Consider the following 18,694-nt stretch of genomic DNA (forward strand, 5'->3'; position numbering starts at 1 on the left):
GACCATAGCACAGAAGACCAGAAGTCTTCTTCTTTGTCCAGATAAGCTTTTGCAAAAAGGCCAAGCGAGCTTTTGTGTGCCTTAGTTACTTTCGTTCAACCAGTAAGTAATAAGTCAAAATTTGCCAGGGGTATGAATAATTATGGGCAGCACTGTGTGTCTATCTATCTATCTATATATGTATGTATATATACACACACACACAGTACAGACCAAAAGTAAAGTTTGGACACACCTTCTCATTCAAAGAGTTTTCTTTATTTTCATGACTATGAAAATTGTAGATTCACACTGAAGGCATCAAAACTATGAATTAACACATGTGGAATTATATACATAACAAAACGTGTGAAACAACTGAGAATATGTCATATTCTAGGTTCTTCAAAGTAGCCACCTTTTGCTTTGATTACTGCTTTGCACACTCTTGATGAGCTTCAAGAGGTAGTCACCTGAAATGGTTTTCACTTCACAGGTGTGCCCTGTCAGGTTTAATAAGTGGGATTTCTTGCCTTATAAATGGGGTTGGGACCATCAGTTGCGTTGTGGAGAAGTCAGGTGGATACACAGCTGATCGTCCTACTGAATAGACTGTTAGAATTTGTATTATGGCAAGAAAAAAGCAGCTAAGTAAAGAAAAAGGAGTGGCCATCATTACTTTAAGAAATGAAGGTCAGTCCGTCCGAAAAATTGGGAAAACTTTGAGTGTCCCCAAGTGCAGTCACAAAAACCATCAAGCGCTACAAACAAACTGGCTCACATGCGTACCGCCCCAGGAAAGGAAGACCAAGAGTCACCTCTGCTGCGGAGGATAAGTTCATCCGAGTCACCAGTCTCAGAAATCGCAGGTTAACAGCAGCTCAGATTAGAGACCAGGTCAATGCCACACAGAGTTCTAGCAGCAGACACATCTCTAGAACAACTGTTAAGAGGAGACTGTGTGAATCAGGCCTTCATGGTACAATATCTACTAGGAAACCACTGCTAAGGACAGGCAACAAGCAGAAGAGACTTGTTTGGGCTAAAGAACACAAGGAATGGACATTAGACCAGTGGAAATCTGTGCTTTGGTCTGAGGAGTCCAAATTTGAGATCTTTGGTTCCAACCACAGTGTCTTTGTGCGACGCAGAAAAGGTGAACAGATGGACTCTACATGACTGGTTCCCACCAGGAAGCATGGAGGAGGAGGTGTGATGGTGTGGGGGTGCTTTGCTTGTGACACTGTTGGGGATTTATTCAAAATTGAAGGCATACTGAACCAGCATGGCTACCACAGCATCTTGCAGCGGCATGCTATTCCATCCGGTTTGCGTTTAGTTGGACCATCATTTATTTTTCAACAGGACAATGACCCCAAACACACCTCCAGGCTGTGTAAGAGCTATTTGACCATGAAGGAGAGTGATGGGGTGCTGGCCTCCACAGTCACCGGACCTGAACCCAATCGAGATGGTTTGGGGTGAGCTGGACCGCAGAGTGAAGGCAAAAGGGCCAACAAGTGCTAAGCATCTCTGGGAACTCCTTCAGGCTGGGTTCAGACCTGAGCGTTTTACAGCGCTATAAAACGCTCAACAGGCAAGAACCAATTATTCCCTATGGGCATGGTTCTCACCTGAGCGTTTTACAGCGCGTACGATCGCGCTGTATAGCGCCCGACACCCCAAGAAGTACATGAGCTTCTTTGGGGCGTCTTGTCGCATATTCCCGTACATAGACTTTAGCGGGAACGCGCGACAATGGGCGTTCGCTTGTCTCTGTATGCGCGATTGCAAACGCCCGTACAATCGCGCATACAGAGCGCTCCATCGCGAACGCTCAGGTCTGAACCCAGCGTCAAGACTGTTGGAAGACCATTTCAGGTGACTACCTCTTGAAGCTCATCAAGAGAATGCCAAGAGTGTGCAAAGCAGTAATCAAAGCAAAAGGTGGCTACTTTGAAGAACCTCGAATATGACATATTCTCAGTTGTTTCACACTTTTTTGTTATGTATATAATTCCACATGTGTTAATTCATAGTTTTGATGCCTTCAGTGTGAATCTACAATTTTCATAGTCATGAAAATAAAGAAAACTCTTTGAATGAGATTGTGTGTCCAAACTTTTGGTCTGTACTGTATCTAAGAAAGACTAGCAGAAAAACCCAGCTGCGCACGGGTATATTTCATTTAATGTTTCTGTGTGTCGTTAAAAGCTATCAACAGTATCCTCCATAATAGTTAACTCTACAGTACCCCACCCCCTTAACAGTAAACTCCACAGCCCCTCACCCCTTAACACTGAGACCCCCCCCCCCCCACAGTGCCCTGCCTCCTTAAAATGGGACCTCCACAGAAGCCCATCCCCTTAACGTTGGCCTTCATAGCAGTCCACCCCTTTAACAGTGAGTTTCACAGCACCCCACTCCCTTAACAGTGACCTCCTCAGGGGCAAGCCCCCTTAGTGACCTATACAGCATCCCGCCCCTTAACACTGACCTCCATAGGGGACCATCCCCTTATATGTGACCTCCACTGTTCCCTGCCCCCTTAACAGAGACCTCCACAGCACCCGTCCCATTAACAGAGTCTGTCCATTAACTGTGACCTCACAGTACCCTGCTGCCTTAAGTGACCTCCACAGCAGCTTGCCCCCTTAACAGTAACATCCACAGTGAACGCCCCCTTAACAGTGGAGCCTTTAAGGCTAGGGCTACATGACGACATGTGTTGCGCACAATTTTTATAATGATAGGCTATGATGTCGCACTGTGACATGCTGAAACTGCAACACAGCAGTCGCAAAAAAAAATCCATGCAAGATGGATGTGTGCAGCAGCGTAGTTGTTCCCTATGTGTCATGCGACTTATTGTTGTCCTGTTGCCCTAGCCAGTGATAGGAAAACTGCGGCTCTCCAGCTGTTGCAAAACTACAACTCCCACGATGCCCTGCTGTAGGCAGTCTTTGCATGCTGGGAGTTGTAGTTCTGCAACAGCTGGAGAGCCGCAGTTTGCCTAAAGCCTCAATTCACACGTCAGTGTTTTGGTCAGTGATTTCCATCAGTGATTTTGAGCCAAAACCACGATTGGAGCCTCCACAGACATGAGGTATAAGGGAATGATCTACACCTAGTTTGAGCTCACAATCACTGATAGAAATCGCTGAACAAAACACTGACGTGTGAATGAAGCATAAAGCTGACCTACAGAAGTGAACAAAAATGGCTGATTTGTTATGCAAACCTGGAGTAAAACTGTGTGTATGTGGAGACTAAGGTCCTGGACAAGTGACCATGTGCAAGTCAGTTGGGATATGAAGAGAAAGACTTGCAAGATAATTATTTGGGAATATTTCAGGAACGGTACGTCCTAGAGAGCTGAGACCCGGTCTAAAACCTTCCCGGATACCTGATGTACCTGTGTACCAAATCTGGTAAAGATTGCTCCAGTCTTTTGGTCACGCATAAAGAACAGACATTCAGAGAGACAGAAACTCTTTTTTATAAATATAAGAGATTTAAAATTATACATATTATATTCATTGCCTAGATCATGAAAAATTAACAATGTGAGGCTACTTTACACTGGCGTTTCTGGGTCCGCTTGTGAGATCCGTTTCAAGGCTCTCACAAGCGGTCCAAAACGGATCAGTTCAGCCCCAATGCATTCTGAATTAATAGGGATCCGTTCAGAATGCATCAGTTTGGCTGCGTTCGGTCTCCATTCCGCTTTTGAGGCGGACACCAAAACACAGCTTGCAGCATTTTGGTGTCCGCCTGATGATGCGGAGCCAAACGGATCCGTCCTGACTTACAATGTAAGTCAATAGAGACAGATCCGTTTTTACTGACACAATATGGTGCAATTAAAAACGGATTCCTTCCCCAATGACTTTCAATGTAAGGCAGGACTCATCCGTTTTGACAGACTTTTTTTTTGAAAGAATAATGCAAACAGATCCGTTCTAAACGGATACAAGCGTTTGCATTATCGGTGCGGATCCATCTGTGCAGATACAAGACGGATCGGCACCAAACACAGGTGTGAAAGTAGCCGGACTTTTACATGCAACAATCCATTAGAGAATTTTACTTTAAAGGCTATGGACACCTTCGGGGTATTTTTATTTTATGATTGCATTCATTTTAGGCTAAAAATCTTTTTTTTTATTTGTATTTATTACAAAATTTCTGCAGTTTTTGTCCTACAGAGTTAAGTTTCAGAATAGCTACACAAACTCTTGCTTTCTATTTTACACTAAATCAAACAGCATAACGGTTCATATATAGCTCTTATCTCTGAACTCGTGACAGCTCATAAACTCTAATAGCTAAATTCTTACAAGGCCGAATGCACACACGTGAACGGTCCATAGTATCCCGGCCTGGATTCCTGCTGACTGCAGGAGCGCACAGCGTCATTGGTTGCTATGACGCCGTGGGCTTCGTGCCGCCGCTGCACTACAGTAAATACACTCGTATAGATCATACGAGTGTATTACTGTACAGCAGCGGTGGCATGAAGCGCCCAGCGTCATAGCAACCAATGACGCAGTGCGCTCCTGCTCCCAGCAGGATGCCAGGCCGGGATACCACGGTCCGAGCATGGCCGTGTGAATTCGGCCTGAAACTGATAATATGACTTAAATGAGCGTTTGAGGTATCTGAAATTCAGAGATAAGGGCTATAACAGTACATCCAGAATTCAGAACAGCAACATCAGGGGACAGAAAGTGACAGTGCGAATAGACTGATACTTAACCCTGTAGCACAAAAACTGTTAATTTATTTTTATTTTTATAAAGACCAATTGAATAGATGATTTTAGCCTAAAATGAGTAAAATGCAAATCACAATAATTACAATTCATCAGTAATCAGGTTTTCTGGAAGTATCCATGACAGCACACCCTGAGCCTGACTTCTTCTGTTAGGACAGGAAAAAAAAGAGTGAGGTTTAAATCCCCATCCATTCCCTCCATCACCAGTGTATTTTTAACAGAAACCCAGGGATAAAAAGGGAATAAAATAATTTCATTTTATTGTCTCCATTTTGAACCTGTAAGGGCTGTTTCACACGAGCCCATGCCGTGCGTGACATCCGCTCAGTGAATGACAGCCAAGACCTGATGCGGACAGCAGAAGCACGGAGCATTAACATGATTGATAATGCTCCGTGCCTCTCTGTGACCTCTTTACTACGAAATCACAGTGAGATAAAGTTGTCACCGTGATTTCGTAGTAAAGAGATCACAGAGAGGCACGGAGGATTATCAATCATGTTAATGCTCCGTGCTTCTGCTGTCCGCATCAGGTCTTGGCTGTCATTCACGCAGCGGATGTCACGCACGGCATCCTCTCGTGTGAAACAGCCCTAACAAGTTATAAATTTGTTTAAAGGCTTTGAATGTATTATTGTCCTGAATTTCCTTCTTTTTTTTTTCCCCTTTTTACTAGATACAGGCGGGAGTATTGTCCCTGCCTTTCCGCTCTCTTGGGAACTGGTTCTATTATGCCTAAGTTTAACAATTATTTGTATTAATCCTTTGTGTAACAAAGAGAAGGAGGGAGATTGGTTACAGTGAATTTTTGAGGGGAAGGAGAATTTAATTTAATTTGGTATCCTTCTCTAGGTTGGTTATCCAAGAATCAGTTGTCTATGAAGGAACTGATCTTGCCCCCTACCTGAATGGTGTCATTGCTTAGAAGAATAAGAAGCCTCCCCCTTGCTGGGGTTAAATAGGAAATTCCTTTCTTTACCCCCTTTGGCACAACTCCAACTCCCAGATTTTCCTGTCTTTTTTCTCCTCACGCTGATATTGTCTGCCTCGAAAATCTGTCTTTTCCCCCAAAACCTATCTTCAGGAAAACGCCTTTTACGTTCGGTGGCATTCTCTAGAATTTTATTGAGGTCAGGGCCGAACACATGTTGAACATAGAAAGGAAGAGATAGTCTATTTTTAGATGTAACATCCCCCCCACCAAGTCTTAAGCCACAAGACACATCTGGTAGGATTAGAAAATAACGCCGTGTGGGCAGAGAGCCAAAAAACTAGTTGCCATTTTTAATAAAGGCAGACTATCTAATATCTGATCCCTAGGAGTTTTGTTGACCAAGTGTATCTCCAGTTGCTCTAAACATAAATTGAAGGTATGAGCTACACAAGTGGCAGCTACTCTTGGCTTAAATAATTGTGATGAGCAGCATAGGCAATATTCATTTCCACGATATTCCGTGACATTTTGGCCTAATATTCGCCATACATTCTCAAATTCTAGAATTTGTGATCTCCACTCATTTTCTTGATTGCGAAAATCGGCAATGTAATATCCGCATATTACATATGCAATACAGGTGTGGGTCACTTTTGCTACATTTTTCAAACTGCTAGAAGTTTCCAGAGACTGGAGAAAATGGTTGGCAGCAACTTTTGTGAGTTTGAGGAAAAACTCCTGATCACTGTGTTTGATTACATTTCACATGCATGGCAGAACAATAGCTTTATACACTCACCTAAAGAATTATTAGGAACACCTGTTCTATTTCTCATTAATGCGATTATCTAGTCAACCAATCACATGGCAGTTGCTTCAATGCATGTAGGGTTGTGGTCCTGGTCAAGACAATCTCCTGAACTCCAAACTGAATGTCAGAATGGGAAAGAAAGGCGATTTAAGCAATTTTGAGCGTGGCATGGTTGTTGGTGCCAGACGGGCCGGTCTGAGTATTTCACAATCTGCTCAGTTACTGGGATTTTCACGCACAACCATTTCTAGGGTTTACAAAGAATGGTGTGAAAAGGGAAAAACATCCAGTATGCGGCAGTCCTGTGGGCGAAAATGCCTTGTTGATGCTAGAGGTCAGCGGAGAATGGGCCGACTGATTCAAGCTGATAGAAGAGCAACGTTGACTGAAAGAACCACTCGTTACAACCGAGGTATGCAGCAAAGCATTTGTGAAGCCACAACACGCACAACCTTGAGGCGGATGGGCTACAACAGCAGAAGACCCCACCGGGTACCACTCATCTCCACTACAAATAGGAAAAAGAGGATACAATTTGCACGAGCTCGCCAAAATTGGACTGTTGAAGACTGGAAAAATGTTGCCTGGTCTGAGGAGTCCGAATTTGGCGTAAACAGAATGAGAACATGTATCCATCATGCCTTGTTACCACTGTGCAGGCTGGTGGTGGTGGAGTAATGGTGTGGGGGATTTTTTTCTGGGCCCACTTTAGGCCCCTTAGTGCCAATTGGCCATCGTTTAAATGCCACGGGCTACCTGAGCATTTTTTCTGACCATGTCCATCCCTTCATGACCACCATGTATCCATCCTCTGATGGCTACTTCCAGCAGGATAATGCACCATGTCACAAAGCTCGAATCATTTCAAATTGGTTTCTTGAACATGACAATGAGTTCACTGTACTAAAATGGCCCCCACAGTCACCAGATCTCAAACCAATAGAGCATCTTTGGGATGTGGTGGAACGGGAGCTTCGTGCCCTGGATGTGCATCCCTCAAATCTCCATGAACTGCAAGATGCTATCCTATCAATATGGCCAATATCTCTAAAGAATGCTATCAGCACCTTGTTGAATCAATGCCACATAGAATTAAGGCAGTTCTGAAGGCAAAAGGGGGTCCAACACCGTATTAGTATGGTGTTCCTAATAATTCTTTAGGTGAGTGTATACAGATAGAGTACTCCAATATATTTGCTCCAAATCAGCACTAATGATGCGCATATTCTTTGGCGCAATACATGCAACTCCACATTTTAATCAGGTCTGAGTAGATATTACCGATTGGTGCACTAAGTATTGTTGTGACATCACAGCACTATGTCTGTAGAATGTATGTATGGACAGCAGAGAAACAGTAATTCCTATCACACTACCTAACACCCTGTACTGGAACCAGCTACACTATATCACTATCTAACCTACACTGACTATCTCCCACTAACTATCTGTATTATATATAAGCTAACTATCTAATGTAATTAGATAAGGAATAGGATCCAGATGAAAGCACAGAGCACAGCAATGACACTGCTCTCTCTCTCAGAACTGCAAAAAAATGGCTGCTGGGGAGTTTCTTATATAGTAAGGGATAGGCAATTTTCCTATTGGTTGCTAGGGGTGTTGCTAAGCTCTGACAAAGACATTGCAGCCTTCTCATTGGCTTACAAGCAAGAAGCAGGGAGGGTACTGATGAAAAAAAATCTAGACTATTCGTGATTATGAAGATATAGCACTATATTCTACATCTTCGCAAACTCTCAAAGTGCAGATTTCGCAATAAAAATTTGCGATCAACAAACTATTAAGTAAGGCTGCAGTGGCTTCACATGTCTTTTGTTAATAAACTTTCTGCCTTTCTATCCATGTGATTTTTAAGCTGAGCTGTGTCCTCAAAAGGGAAGGACCGTACATTTGGCCACTTTAGCAACTAAGGAGTCTACTCTGGGTACTGGATTCCAGTCTGCGCAAACTTCCTCATCAAATGGGTAATGCCTGTTAATACCCTTTTCAGGTTTGTCCCATTCCACCTGGAATAATTTTTATGCATTGCGCTGGACCGGAAAGATGGATTTGCATTTCTCCCCCCCAGACCCCTGAATATTTCCTCCTGCACAGAATTAGTTTTTTAATCTCCATCTGATTAGTTGCTCTGATTGCCTTTATAAACTCATCCTGATTGAGCAAAAAGCTTTTGTATTTATTGTCTTCATCAGAAGAACCATGTTTTTTTTCACATGCCTCAAAATCAAATAATTACCCATTATCAGAGTCACTACCCACATTCTGAAATTCTTTAACGGTAACAGGAAGAGGCCAAATCCCAAGATGTAAGGGCAGATGGAACTTCATTTCTGACCAATACTCTAATATCTTCAAGGAAACTGGACGACTCCCCCTTCACCACTTTAGCCATACATTACTTACATAAAGGTTTAGATCCTGAGCTTGGCAAGTGTTTGGAGCATATCCCACATTTCCTTGTTTTAGCTTTAACATTGGAGGACAACTCCTATTCTCCCTGTAATATGTGAGGATGAGAAGGATCAGTCATAGCAAGGTGTAATGCGTAAAGAAGGGGCCTGATGTCAGGCAAGTCACACCACCCTGGCTTGCTGCAGGCTCAGATCCAGAACGCGGTGTGGTAGGGGCACTCTTCTTTCCACCGCACCTGTCCACTGGTTTTCACAGCACTTGCTTGCTGGATTGAATCGCCACAGGTCATCTCGCAGGTGCTGTGCGTCTTATATACAAAAAGGTATGTGCAAAGATCTGTGGCACTGGAAGTGGCTTCATGACACATGTTCCCACCTCCCAGCATCTCACATCATCACCCGGCAGCCGGAGGGATGGTTTCACAGTGTCACTCTGGCTGCCATCTTTCCACCCCGCATGTAACCCCTCTGGGCTGCTGCTGGAGGGATCATTGCCGGTGATACCACCCCTGCAGCGCCTGGGCACAGACCATAACAAGAGGAGGGAGAGCCACACCGTCGGATCCCACCTAGGTCTGCACAAAAGAAGGTACTTGCAGCCAGGAACCCCATAGAGCTCCCAGCACCTATCTGGTCTTCCTTCCTTTGGCAGGACAGGACAAAACACTGGTGATGGAGGAAAGGGGTGGGGATTGTTTTTTCCTGTCCTATCAGAGGAAGTCTATGTTTTTTCCCCAATAGTCTCCATGACAGCACAATTATCCCTAAAGGTGTTTATACCCTTTAAAAGTATGTCCCCACCTGGGGTTCTAAGTGTATAGCAATGTGCAAGTCCACCTTCTGAGCTGTATGCTCTCCCCACTGCAGGATCCGCATTCCTATTCTCAACATAGTTATCTTCCATTCACTTAAAGGCAGCCTATATGCTTCTACGCTGCTTGTCAGAGAAGACTATAGCCTGTGCAGTAGCATAGCCATGTACAACAAAGATGAGAAGACTGCTTCTGAGGATTCATTTGTGAGCAAGCAAGTACTATTTCTTTTCACTACCCAAGACTCCATGGTACTGTACAATTATCTACTGTAACTACTTGCAGGGAATTTGCTGGGGACTATATTTACAGCTGCCAGAAGGGGAAGGAGACAGACTGACTGTGGTGGTGTGTGTCTGGATAGACACAGAGTGCATGCAAAGGGTTTTAGGAGTTGTAGACAGGAAGCCAAGAACTGGGTCGTGGCCCATCAGCCCTCTCACAACACAGATTCGCAATAGTGCTGAGGGGGATACAGAGAAGGATAAAAGATAAAAAGGTACATTTTTGGAGTATAAACAGCATAAAAAAAAATAGCTCTTTGGGACTTTTTTTTTTATATATAAAATTGATTTGTGGAATAACACTTTTAAGGGTACAAAATAATTTACAGGATGCAGCTGTTTCCGCATTTACGTGTGGATTTTGCTGAAGATTTCACCCTATGCCAGGGGTCAGCAGCCTCCGGCACGCCAGCCTACACACTTGCTCAACTATTCTCAGAAATTACATAGACGAGAATGGAGCATGCTGGGAGTTGTAGTGTCACAACAGCTGGCGTGCCGAAGGTTGCTGATCCCCTATCCATTGCAAAGGATAAAATATGTGATGGTTAGGAGCACCATAAATTGACATGGTGTAAACTTAAAATCCACACCACAAATCAGTTTACACTATGCTAGTACTATTTGCAGCACACAAGCACCTCTGTCCCCTGTGAAAATACCCTAAAGGAATGTTTTCTTGAAGTATTCCAGTTGGCACTTGACAACCTGGGGGAACCATCTTCATCAACCAGCTATCACATTGAACATCACACAAACCAGATAGATACTGGGCAGACTGGAATCTCTCATCATTTTATGAAAGCTGCGTCAGTGAGCAGTGGGGATAAAAAAAGACAAAACCGCCATAAATCAGAAAATATGTTACTTTACTGAATACAGAAAACACAGGGTCTTGAAGTGTAATAACTGCATTAACATTGAAATTAAGTCACACGTTTTGGCATTGGGAAAAGCCATTCAATCCTCACTAGACCGCCTAATCTTTCTCAATGAAGGGGTCTTCCAGGCTATGTTCAGGATAAGCCATTTATATCCAATCATCCTTCACCCCCAATCAGCTTTTCCCTGCATCCTCCGGCACCAGAACCAGCACTTTGAATGGAGCTGTCCTTGGCCAAGACACGGTGCTACAGCTCCACTCCCATTCATTTCAATAGGAAAATGGCTGCAGTAACGCAGCACGGCCATTTCACTTTGAACAGCGCTGTGCTTCCTGTGCTATTTCCAGTTGGTTGGAGCAGCTGATCAGTGGGGGTGCGGAGTGTTGGACCCTCCCTGATCGGATATTACTGACCCACCTGGTCTTCAGTATCAAGAGCCTGGAAAACCCCTTTAAGCTGTAACTATCTTTGTGCAGCTTTCTTTTGTAAAGAAAGGGTTTCCCTGCAGATCTGTATGATGCTAGAGCAGAGCGGAAGGTAGTGCAAGGAAAGACTGATGCACAGAGCTGTAGTGGAATGGCACTTTCCTAGCACTGCTGCCATGTTGTTCTAGCGAGCAGCCCCACCGATCAGACATCAATGTCTATGTCGGCCTCGTTAATGGGCCTTTAAGAACCTTTATTTTCTTACTGGATAAATAAATGTTTTAATGTTATGATTCCTACAAGTATCATAGAGTGCTCTTCTATATTCCGAATGAAGGTTACATTTTCAACCAGCTACTGTAGTATAGTGCAGAACTGGTGGGGGCAGATTAAAGTCTCCCAATCTGGCATCCAATTTAATATACTACATTTTATTATTATCTGAACTGCTTTCTTTACAGCCATAGTAATCTCACATTACCACCTCAGGGGCTTTTCTGGTGCTGACTTCCAAATGAACAGCACATGGAAGACTATTGGCGGACTACAGGCTACTATAAGATACGCTGACATTTCCCTTTATACACACCTGTGAAGAGAGTCGGATTCATTTAGGGAAGTCCCTATAAGCAGTTCTCCAAATGTCTTGTTCAGGTCTGTAAAATAATATACTCATGCATTTTTCTTAAGGTGGTTCATCCAGTCAATCTTCTTCTGATATGTCACATTGCAGTCTAATTTCAGTTCTCTACAGGATGCTCAGAACCTTCAAGTACTGCTTAAGGTTTTTTGTCACAAAGTCTGACCCAACAATCTAAACACAGGACCACTTAAAGGGATTGTTAAACCCTAGACTTTGATGGCATATCACTAGGGTAAACCACCTCTGAGACCTGCACCTATCTCCAGTACAGGCCCTTAAAAGTGAAGGAGAGAGAAAAGTGCATGTGCAGCGTGCTCGCCATTCATTTTAAAGGGGTTGTCTGGGTTCTGAGCTGAACCCGGACATATCCCCATTTTCACCCAGACAGCCGCCCTGACTTGAGCATCAGAGCAGTTCATGCTCCGATTCTCTCCTTTGCCCTGACCCGGCTCTCCATAGGGCTGTCAGACGGAGGCTTCCGCCCAGCAGTGAGCCCGATGACATCACTGGCACTGATGGGCAGGCTTTAGCGCTGCCCTAGCCTGTAAATCGGCTAGGGCAGCGCTAAAGCCCGCCCATCAGAGCTGGTGAAGTCACCGAACACACTGCCGGGCGGAAGCCTCTGCCCGGCAGTGTGTTATTGTAAATAAAAGAGCCCTTGCCCTGCGCAATCCAGCCCAGGGCAAAGGAGAGCATCGGAGCATAAAATGCTCTGACGCCAACATCACGGGGGCTGCCTGGGTGAAATTATGGGTATGTCTGCGTTCAGCTCTGAACCAGGGCAACTCCTTTAATGTGAGTTCTGAAAATGCAAGCGATCCAGCTATTTTCAGAAGTCCTCTAGAAATTAATGGAAATCTCACCGCGCTAGCAAGGCAACAATTCCATTAATTTCTATAGAGCTGCCAGAGATAGCAAAGCAACAGTCCTAAATAAATGATTGAAGGGTGGCTGCTCTCCACTCACTTCAGGCGATACATTCTGCAGATAGGTCTGGGTCCCAGATGTCCTAGCGATATTCCACCGATATCGAAGATGAGACTACCCTTTTAAATCAATGAACAGATGTCAGATTTCCAAGAAATGTGCGGTGCCAATGGGGCTCAGTTCTCTATATAGTTCTTTGTTCAAGAAATCAGAAGTGTTCTGTAGTTTACAACGTCACCAAACAGATCTTTTCATTTGTCTAGGACGTACAAAATTAATCTTCTGATAGGTTTTGTGAATTAAAGGGATAATCCAGTATTTTAATATTAATATCTGATCAGCGGGGGGTCCAGCACTCGCCACCGCCACAGATTAGCCGTTCATGAGTAGCTCTGGAACTACACTTCTCTGTCCGCTGTGTAGTGGATGGAGCTGGTTACTGCAGCACTGCTCTCCTTCACTTCAATGGCCCACAAGTCTGTGCCGGAGCTACTTGGGTACAGCTGATTGATGGGGGTTCGGGGTGATGGACTGTCCTGAGGACAGGCCATCAATATTAAAATCCTGGGAAATAATGGCCTAATATAACAACTTCTTTACTGATATAGAAGACTTGCAAGGCATCAGAACAGGCAAAACATTTCAGGTGAACATAAATAGTATACTGGCTCAGAAACCTGAACTTGCAAACATTAAGGATCAGTGCCATTAGAACAATGCTTATAAAAGCATCACGACCTATAAAAAAATAACAGTAAAAACAACAAAAAAACTAATCTATGTAGCACAGGAATTTTAACAACAGCTGAATTCCTGCTCGAACTTTCACTGTCTGAACTTTTCTACAGTGAAATAAAAAATAAAAATGGAAAGCGCACAAAAATGAATAATGGTCAAACCTGTAAATGTAGCGATGAAAAGCTCAACAGGGGTCTCGATATACACTTATTGGTTCATAAAGTGAAAAGAAGGTATACACGGCAAATCCATCTGTACACCAGTTAGAGATGGCACCAAATCACCTAGTATAGGCGCTCTGGAAATGAAGGATCAAAGTTCTTGGGTTGTCCACTCTCCTGTGTGGTTATCAGATCAATGATAGCTAAAAGAACCGCACAGTCTCTAGATCTGGTATCATCCCAATCCACAGGCTGAGGACTTTCAATCTTCTCTTTTAAAAGTGAATTTAACTCGGTCTTTAAATCCTTCAATAGACAAAAAATAGGAATTAGTCTCAGTGAGCAGGACAGAAAAATTAGAAAAAGAGCAAACAGCAGGTGGCGCTGTACAGATAGATTTCATTGAATAACTCAGTAGCTATAATTAAAGGGGTTGTCCGGGTTCAGAGCTGAACCCGGACACACTCTTATTTTCACCCCGGCAGCCCTCCTGAGCCTGGCATCGGAGCATCTCATGCTCCGATGCGCTCCCGTGCCCTGCGCTAGATCGCGCAGGGCACAGGCTCTTGTGTTTTCAATAACACACTGCCGGGCGGTAACTTCCACCCAGCAGTGTGTTCGGTGACGTCACCGGCTCTGAGGGGCGGGCTTTAGCTCTGCCCTAGCCGTTTTACTGGTCACCGGAACTCAGAAAAATGCCTTTGCCCTGCGCGATTTAGCGCAGGGCAAAGGAGAGCATCGGAGCATGAACTGCTCCGATGCTCATGTCAGGGGGGCTGCCGGGGTGAAAATGGGGATATGTCCAGGTTCAGCTCTGAACCTGGACAACCCCTTTAACCCCTTAAGGACATAGGGCGTACCGGTACGCCCTATTTCCCGAGTCCTTAAGGACCAAGGGCGTACCGGTACGTCCTAACTTAAAATCTTAATTCCGGCGCCGCTGGGGTTAATCGGAACGGGATTTCGGCTGAAATCATTCAGCCGGCATCCCGTAACAACGCAGGGGGGGGTCATTTGACCCCCCCGTATCGGCGATCGCAGAAAACCGCAGGTCAATTCAGACCTGCGGTTTGCTGCGCTTTTTGCCGTTTCTGATCCCCGCGGTCCCTGACCGCGGGGATCAGAAACTTCAGAGTGCCCGAAATCAATATTGTTAACCCCCCCCTGCACCCCTGTATGATTTGATGGCGGCGGGAGGTGCAGGGGGGGTGTCGCATGCAGTGGGGGCGTTGCGGGAGGCGGGCGGTGCGGCAGGCGGGATCGCGATCCCCCGCCCGCCTCCCATTGCATAATCGTTGGTGTACAGTGGGTATACCAGGGTGCCAGCACATTGCTGGCACCCTGGTATAAACGGCTGACATCGTTGATGCGATGTCAGCCGTTTAACCCTTTCCATACAGCGGTCCGTACGGACCGCTGTATGGAAAAGGTTAACAGTAAGAGGGAGCTCCCTCCCTCTCCGATCGGGGGGCTGCTGTGCCTTTGCAGCCCCCCGATGGGAGAAGGAGAGAGCCCCCAGACAGCCCCCCCAGAACCCCGTCCTTACCCTTCCCCGTCTGCGAAGTTCTGGCCATAACTGAGCAGACGGGGAAGGTTCCCATGGCAACAGGACGCCTGATCAGGCGTCCTGCTGTCCATGGTGCTGAACAGATCTGTGCTGAAAGCATAGATCTGTTCAGTGTAAGTAAAATACAGTGCAGAACCCTATATAGGTTCTGTTCTGTATTTTACAGACATCAGACCCACTGGATCTTCAAGAACCAAGTGGGTCTGGGTCAAAAAAATCAAATAAAAAGTGAAAAAAGTTAAGATAAAAAAAAAAAAACATTTATCACTGAATAAAAATTAAAAAAATAAAATACACTACACATATTAGGTATCGCCGCGTCCGTAACGACTTGATCTATAAAATGGTCATGTTACTTTCCCCGCACAGTGAACGCCATAAAAATAAAAAAATAAAAACTATGAGAAAATTGAAATTTTGCCCACCTTACTTCCCAAAAAAGGTAATAAAAGTGATCAAAAAAGTCGCATGTACGCCAAAATAGTACCAATCAAACCGTCATCTCATCCCGCAAAAAATGAGACCCTACTCAAGATAATCGCCCAAAAACTGAAAAAACTATGGCTCTTAGACTATGGAAACACTAAAACATGATTTTTTTTGGTTTCAAAAATAAAATCATTGTGTAAAATGTACATAAATAAAAATAAAGTATACATATTAGGTATCGCCGCGTCCGTATCGACCGGCTCTATATAAATATCACATGACCTAACCCCTCAGATGACCACCATAAAAAAAAAAAAAAAAAAACTGTAAAAAAAGCAATTTTTTGCCATCTTACGTCACAAAAAGTGTAATAGCAAGCGATCAAAAAGTCATATGCACCCCAAAATAGTGCCAATCAAACTGTCATCTCACCCCGCAAAAAATTAGACCCTACTCAAGATAATCACCCAAAAACTGAAAAAACTATGGCTCTTAGACTATGGAGACACTAAACAATTTTTTGGTTTTCAAAATGAAGTTATTGTATAAAACTTACATAAATAAAAAAAATTGTATACATATTAGGTATCGCCGCGTCCGTGACAACCTGCTCTATAAAATTACCACGTGATCTAACCTGTCAGATGAATGTTGTAAATAACAAAAAAAAAAACATGCCAAAAAAGCTATTTCTTGTTACCTTGCCGCACAAAAAGTGTAATATAGAGCAACCAAAAATCATATGTACCCTAAACTAGTACCAACAATACTGCCACCCTATTCCGTACTTTCTAAAATGGGGTCACTTTTTTTGGAGTTTCTACTCTAGGGGGGCATCAGGGGGGCTTCAAATGGGACATGGTGTCAAAAAACCAGTCCAGCAAAATCTGCCTTCCAAAAACCGTATGGCATTCCTTTTCTTCTGCACCCTGCCGTGTGCCCGTACAGTAGTTTAGGACCACATATGGGGTGTTTCTGTAAACTACAGAATCAGGGCCATAAATAATGAGTTTTGTTTAGCTGTTAACCCTTGCTTTGTTACAGGAAAAAAAATATTAAAATGGAAAATCTGCCAAAAAAGTGAAATTTTGAAATTGTATCTCTATTTTCCATTGAATCTTGTGCAACACCTAAAGGGTTAACAAAGTTTGTAAAATCAGTTTTGAATACCTTGAGGGGTGTAGTTTCTTAGATGGGGTCACTTTTATGGAGTTTCTACTCTAGGGGGGCATCAGGGGGGCTCCAAATGGGACATGGTGTCAAAAAACCAGTCCAGCAAAATCTGCCTTCCAAAAACCGTATGGCATTCCTTTCCTTCTGCGCCCTGCCGTGTGCCCGTACAGTAGTTTACGACCACATATGGGGTGTTTCTGTAAACTACAGAATCAGGGCCATAAATAATGAGTTTTGTTTGGCTGTTAACCCTTGCTTTGTTACTGGAAAAAAAATATTAAAATGGAAAATCTGCCAAAAAAGTGAAATTTTGAAATTATATCTCTATTTTCCATTGAATCTTGTGCAACACCTAAAGGGTTAACAAAGTTTGTAAAATCAGTTTTGAATACCTTGAGGGGTGTAGTTTCTTAGATGGGGTCACTTTTATGGAGTTTCTACTCTAGGGGGGCATCAGGGGGGCTTCAAATGGGACATGGTGTCAAAAAAACTGTCCAGCACAATCTGGCTTCCAAAAACCATACGGCGCACCTTTCACTCTACGCCCCGCTGTGTGGCCGTACAGTAGTTTATGGCCACATATGGGGTGTTTCTGTAAACAGTAGAGTCAGGGCAATAAAGATACAGTCTTGTTTGGCTGTTAACCCTTGCTTTGTTAGTGGAAAAAAATGGGTTAAAATGGAAAATTAGGCAAAAAAATGAAATTCTCAAATTTCATCCCCATTTGCCAATAACTCTTGTGCAACACCTAAAGGGTTAACGGAGTTTGTAAAATCAGTTTTGAATACCTTGAGGGGTGTAGTTTCTTAGATGGGGTCACTTTTATGGAGTTTCTACTCTAGGGGTGCATCAGGGGGCTTCAAATGGGACATGGTGTCAAAAAAACTGTCCAGCAAAATCTGGCTTCCAAAAACCATACGGCGCACCTTTCACTCTACGCCCCGCTGTGTGGCCGTACAGTAGTTTATGGCCACATATGGGGTGTTTCTGTAAACAGCAGAGTCAGGGCAATAAAGATACAGTCTTGTTTGGCTGTTAACCCTTGCTTTGTTAGTGGGAAAAAATGGGTTAAAATGGAAAATTAGGCAAAAAAATGAAATTCTCAAATTTCATCCCCATTTGCCAATAACTCTTGTGCAACACCTAAAGGGTTAACGGAGTTTGTAAAATCAGTTTTGAATACCTTGAGGGGTGTAGTTTATAGAATGGGGTCATTTTTGGGCGGTTTCTATTATGTAAGCCTCGCAAAGTGACTTCAGAGCTGTACTGGTCCCTAAAAATTGGGTTTTTGTAAATTTCTGAAAAATTTCAAGATTTGCTTCTAAACTTCTAAGCCTTGTAACATCCCCAAAAAATAAAATATCATTCCCAAAATAATTCAAACATGAAGTAGACATATGGGGAATGTTAAGTCATCACAATTTTTTGGGGTATTACTATGTATTACAGAAGTAGAGAAACTGAAACTTTGAAATTTGCTAATTTTTCCAAATTTTTGGTAAATTAGGTATTTTATTATGCAAAAAAATTAATTTTTTTGACTTTTTTTTACTAGTATCATGAAGTACAATATGTGATGAAAAAACAATCTCAGAATGGCCTGGATAAGTCAAAGCGTTTTAAAGTTATCACCACTTAAAGTGACACTGGTCAGATTTGCAAAAAATGGCCTGGTCCTTAAGGTGAAAATGAGCCCGGTCCTTAAGGGGTTAATA

The 18,694-nt window shown here is 43.5% G+C and overlaps 1 protein-coding gene across 2 annotated transcripts in view; it reads right to left on the bottom strand.

Annotated features, from left to right (window-relative positions):
* Window positions 1–12,640: 12,640 nt before the first annotated feature.
* DHX36 (DEAH-box helicase 36) overlaps window positions 12,641–18,694 on the bottom strand; it is a 92,639-nt gene continuing 86,585 nt past the window's right edge. For both annotated transcript variants that reach the window (XM_044291038.1, XM_044291037.1), the window contains one exon: window positions 12,641–14,116. In XM_044291038.1, coding sequence (XP_044146973.1) covers window positions 13,934–14,116 — 183 coding nt within the window. In that variant the 3' untranslated portion in view covers window positions 12,641–13,933. The remainder of the gene's footprint in view (window positions 14,117–18,694) is intronic.

Source organism: Bufo gargarizans, chromosome 4 (genome assembly GCF_014858855.1).
Source record: "Bufo gargarizans isolate SCDJY-AF-19 chromosome 4, ASM1485885v1, whole genome shotgun sequence".
Classification (NCBI taxonomy): Eukaryota; Metazoa; Chordata; class Amphibia; order Anura; family Bufonidae; genus Bufo; species Bufo gargarizans.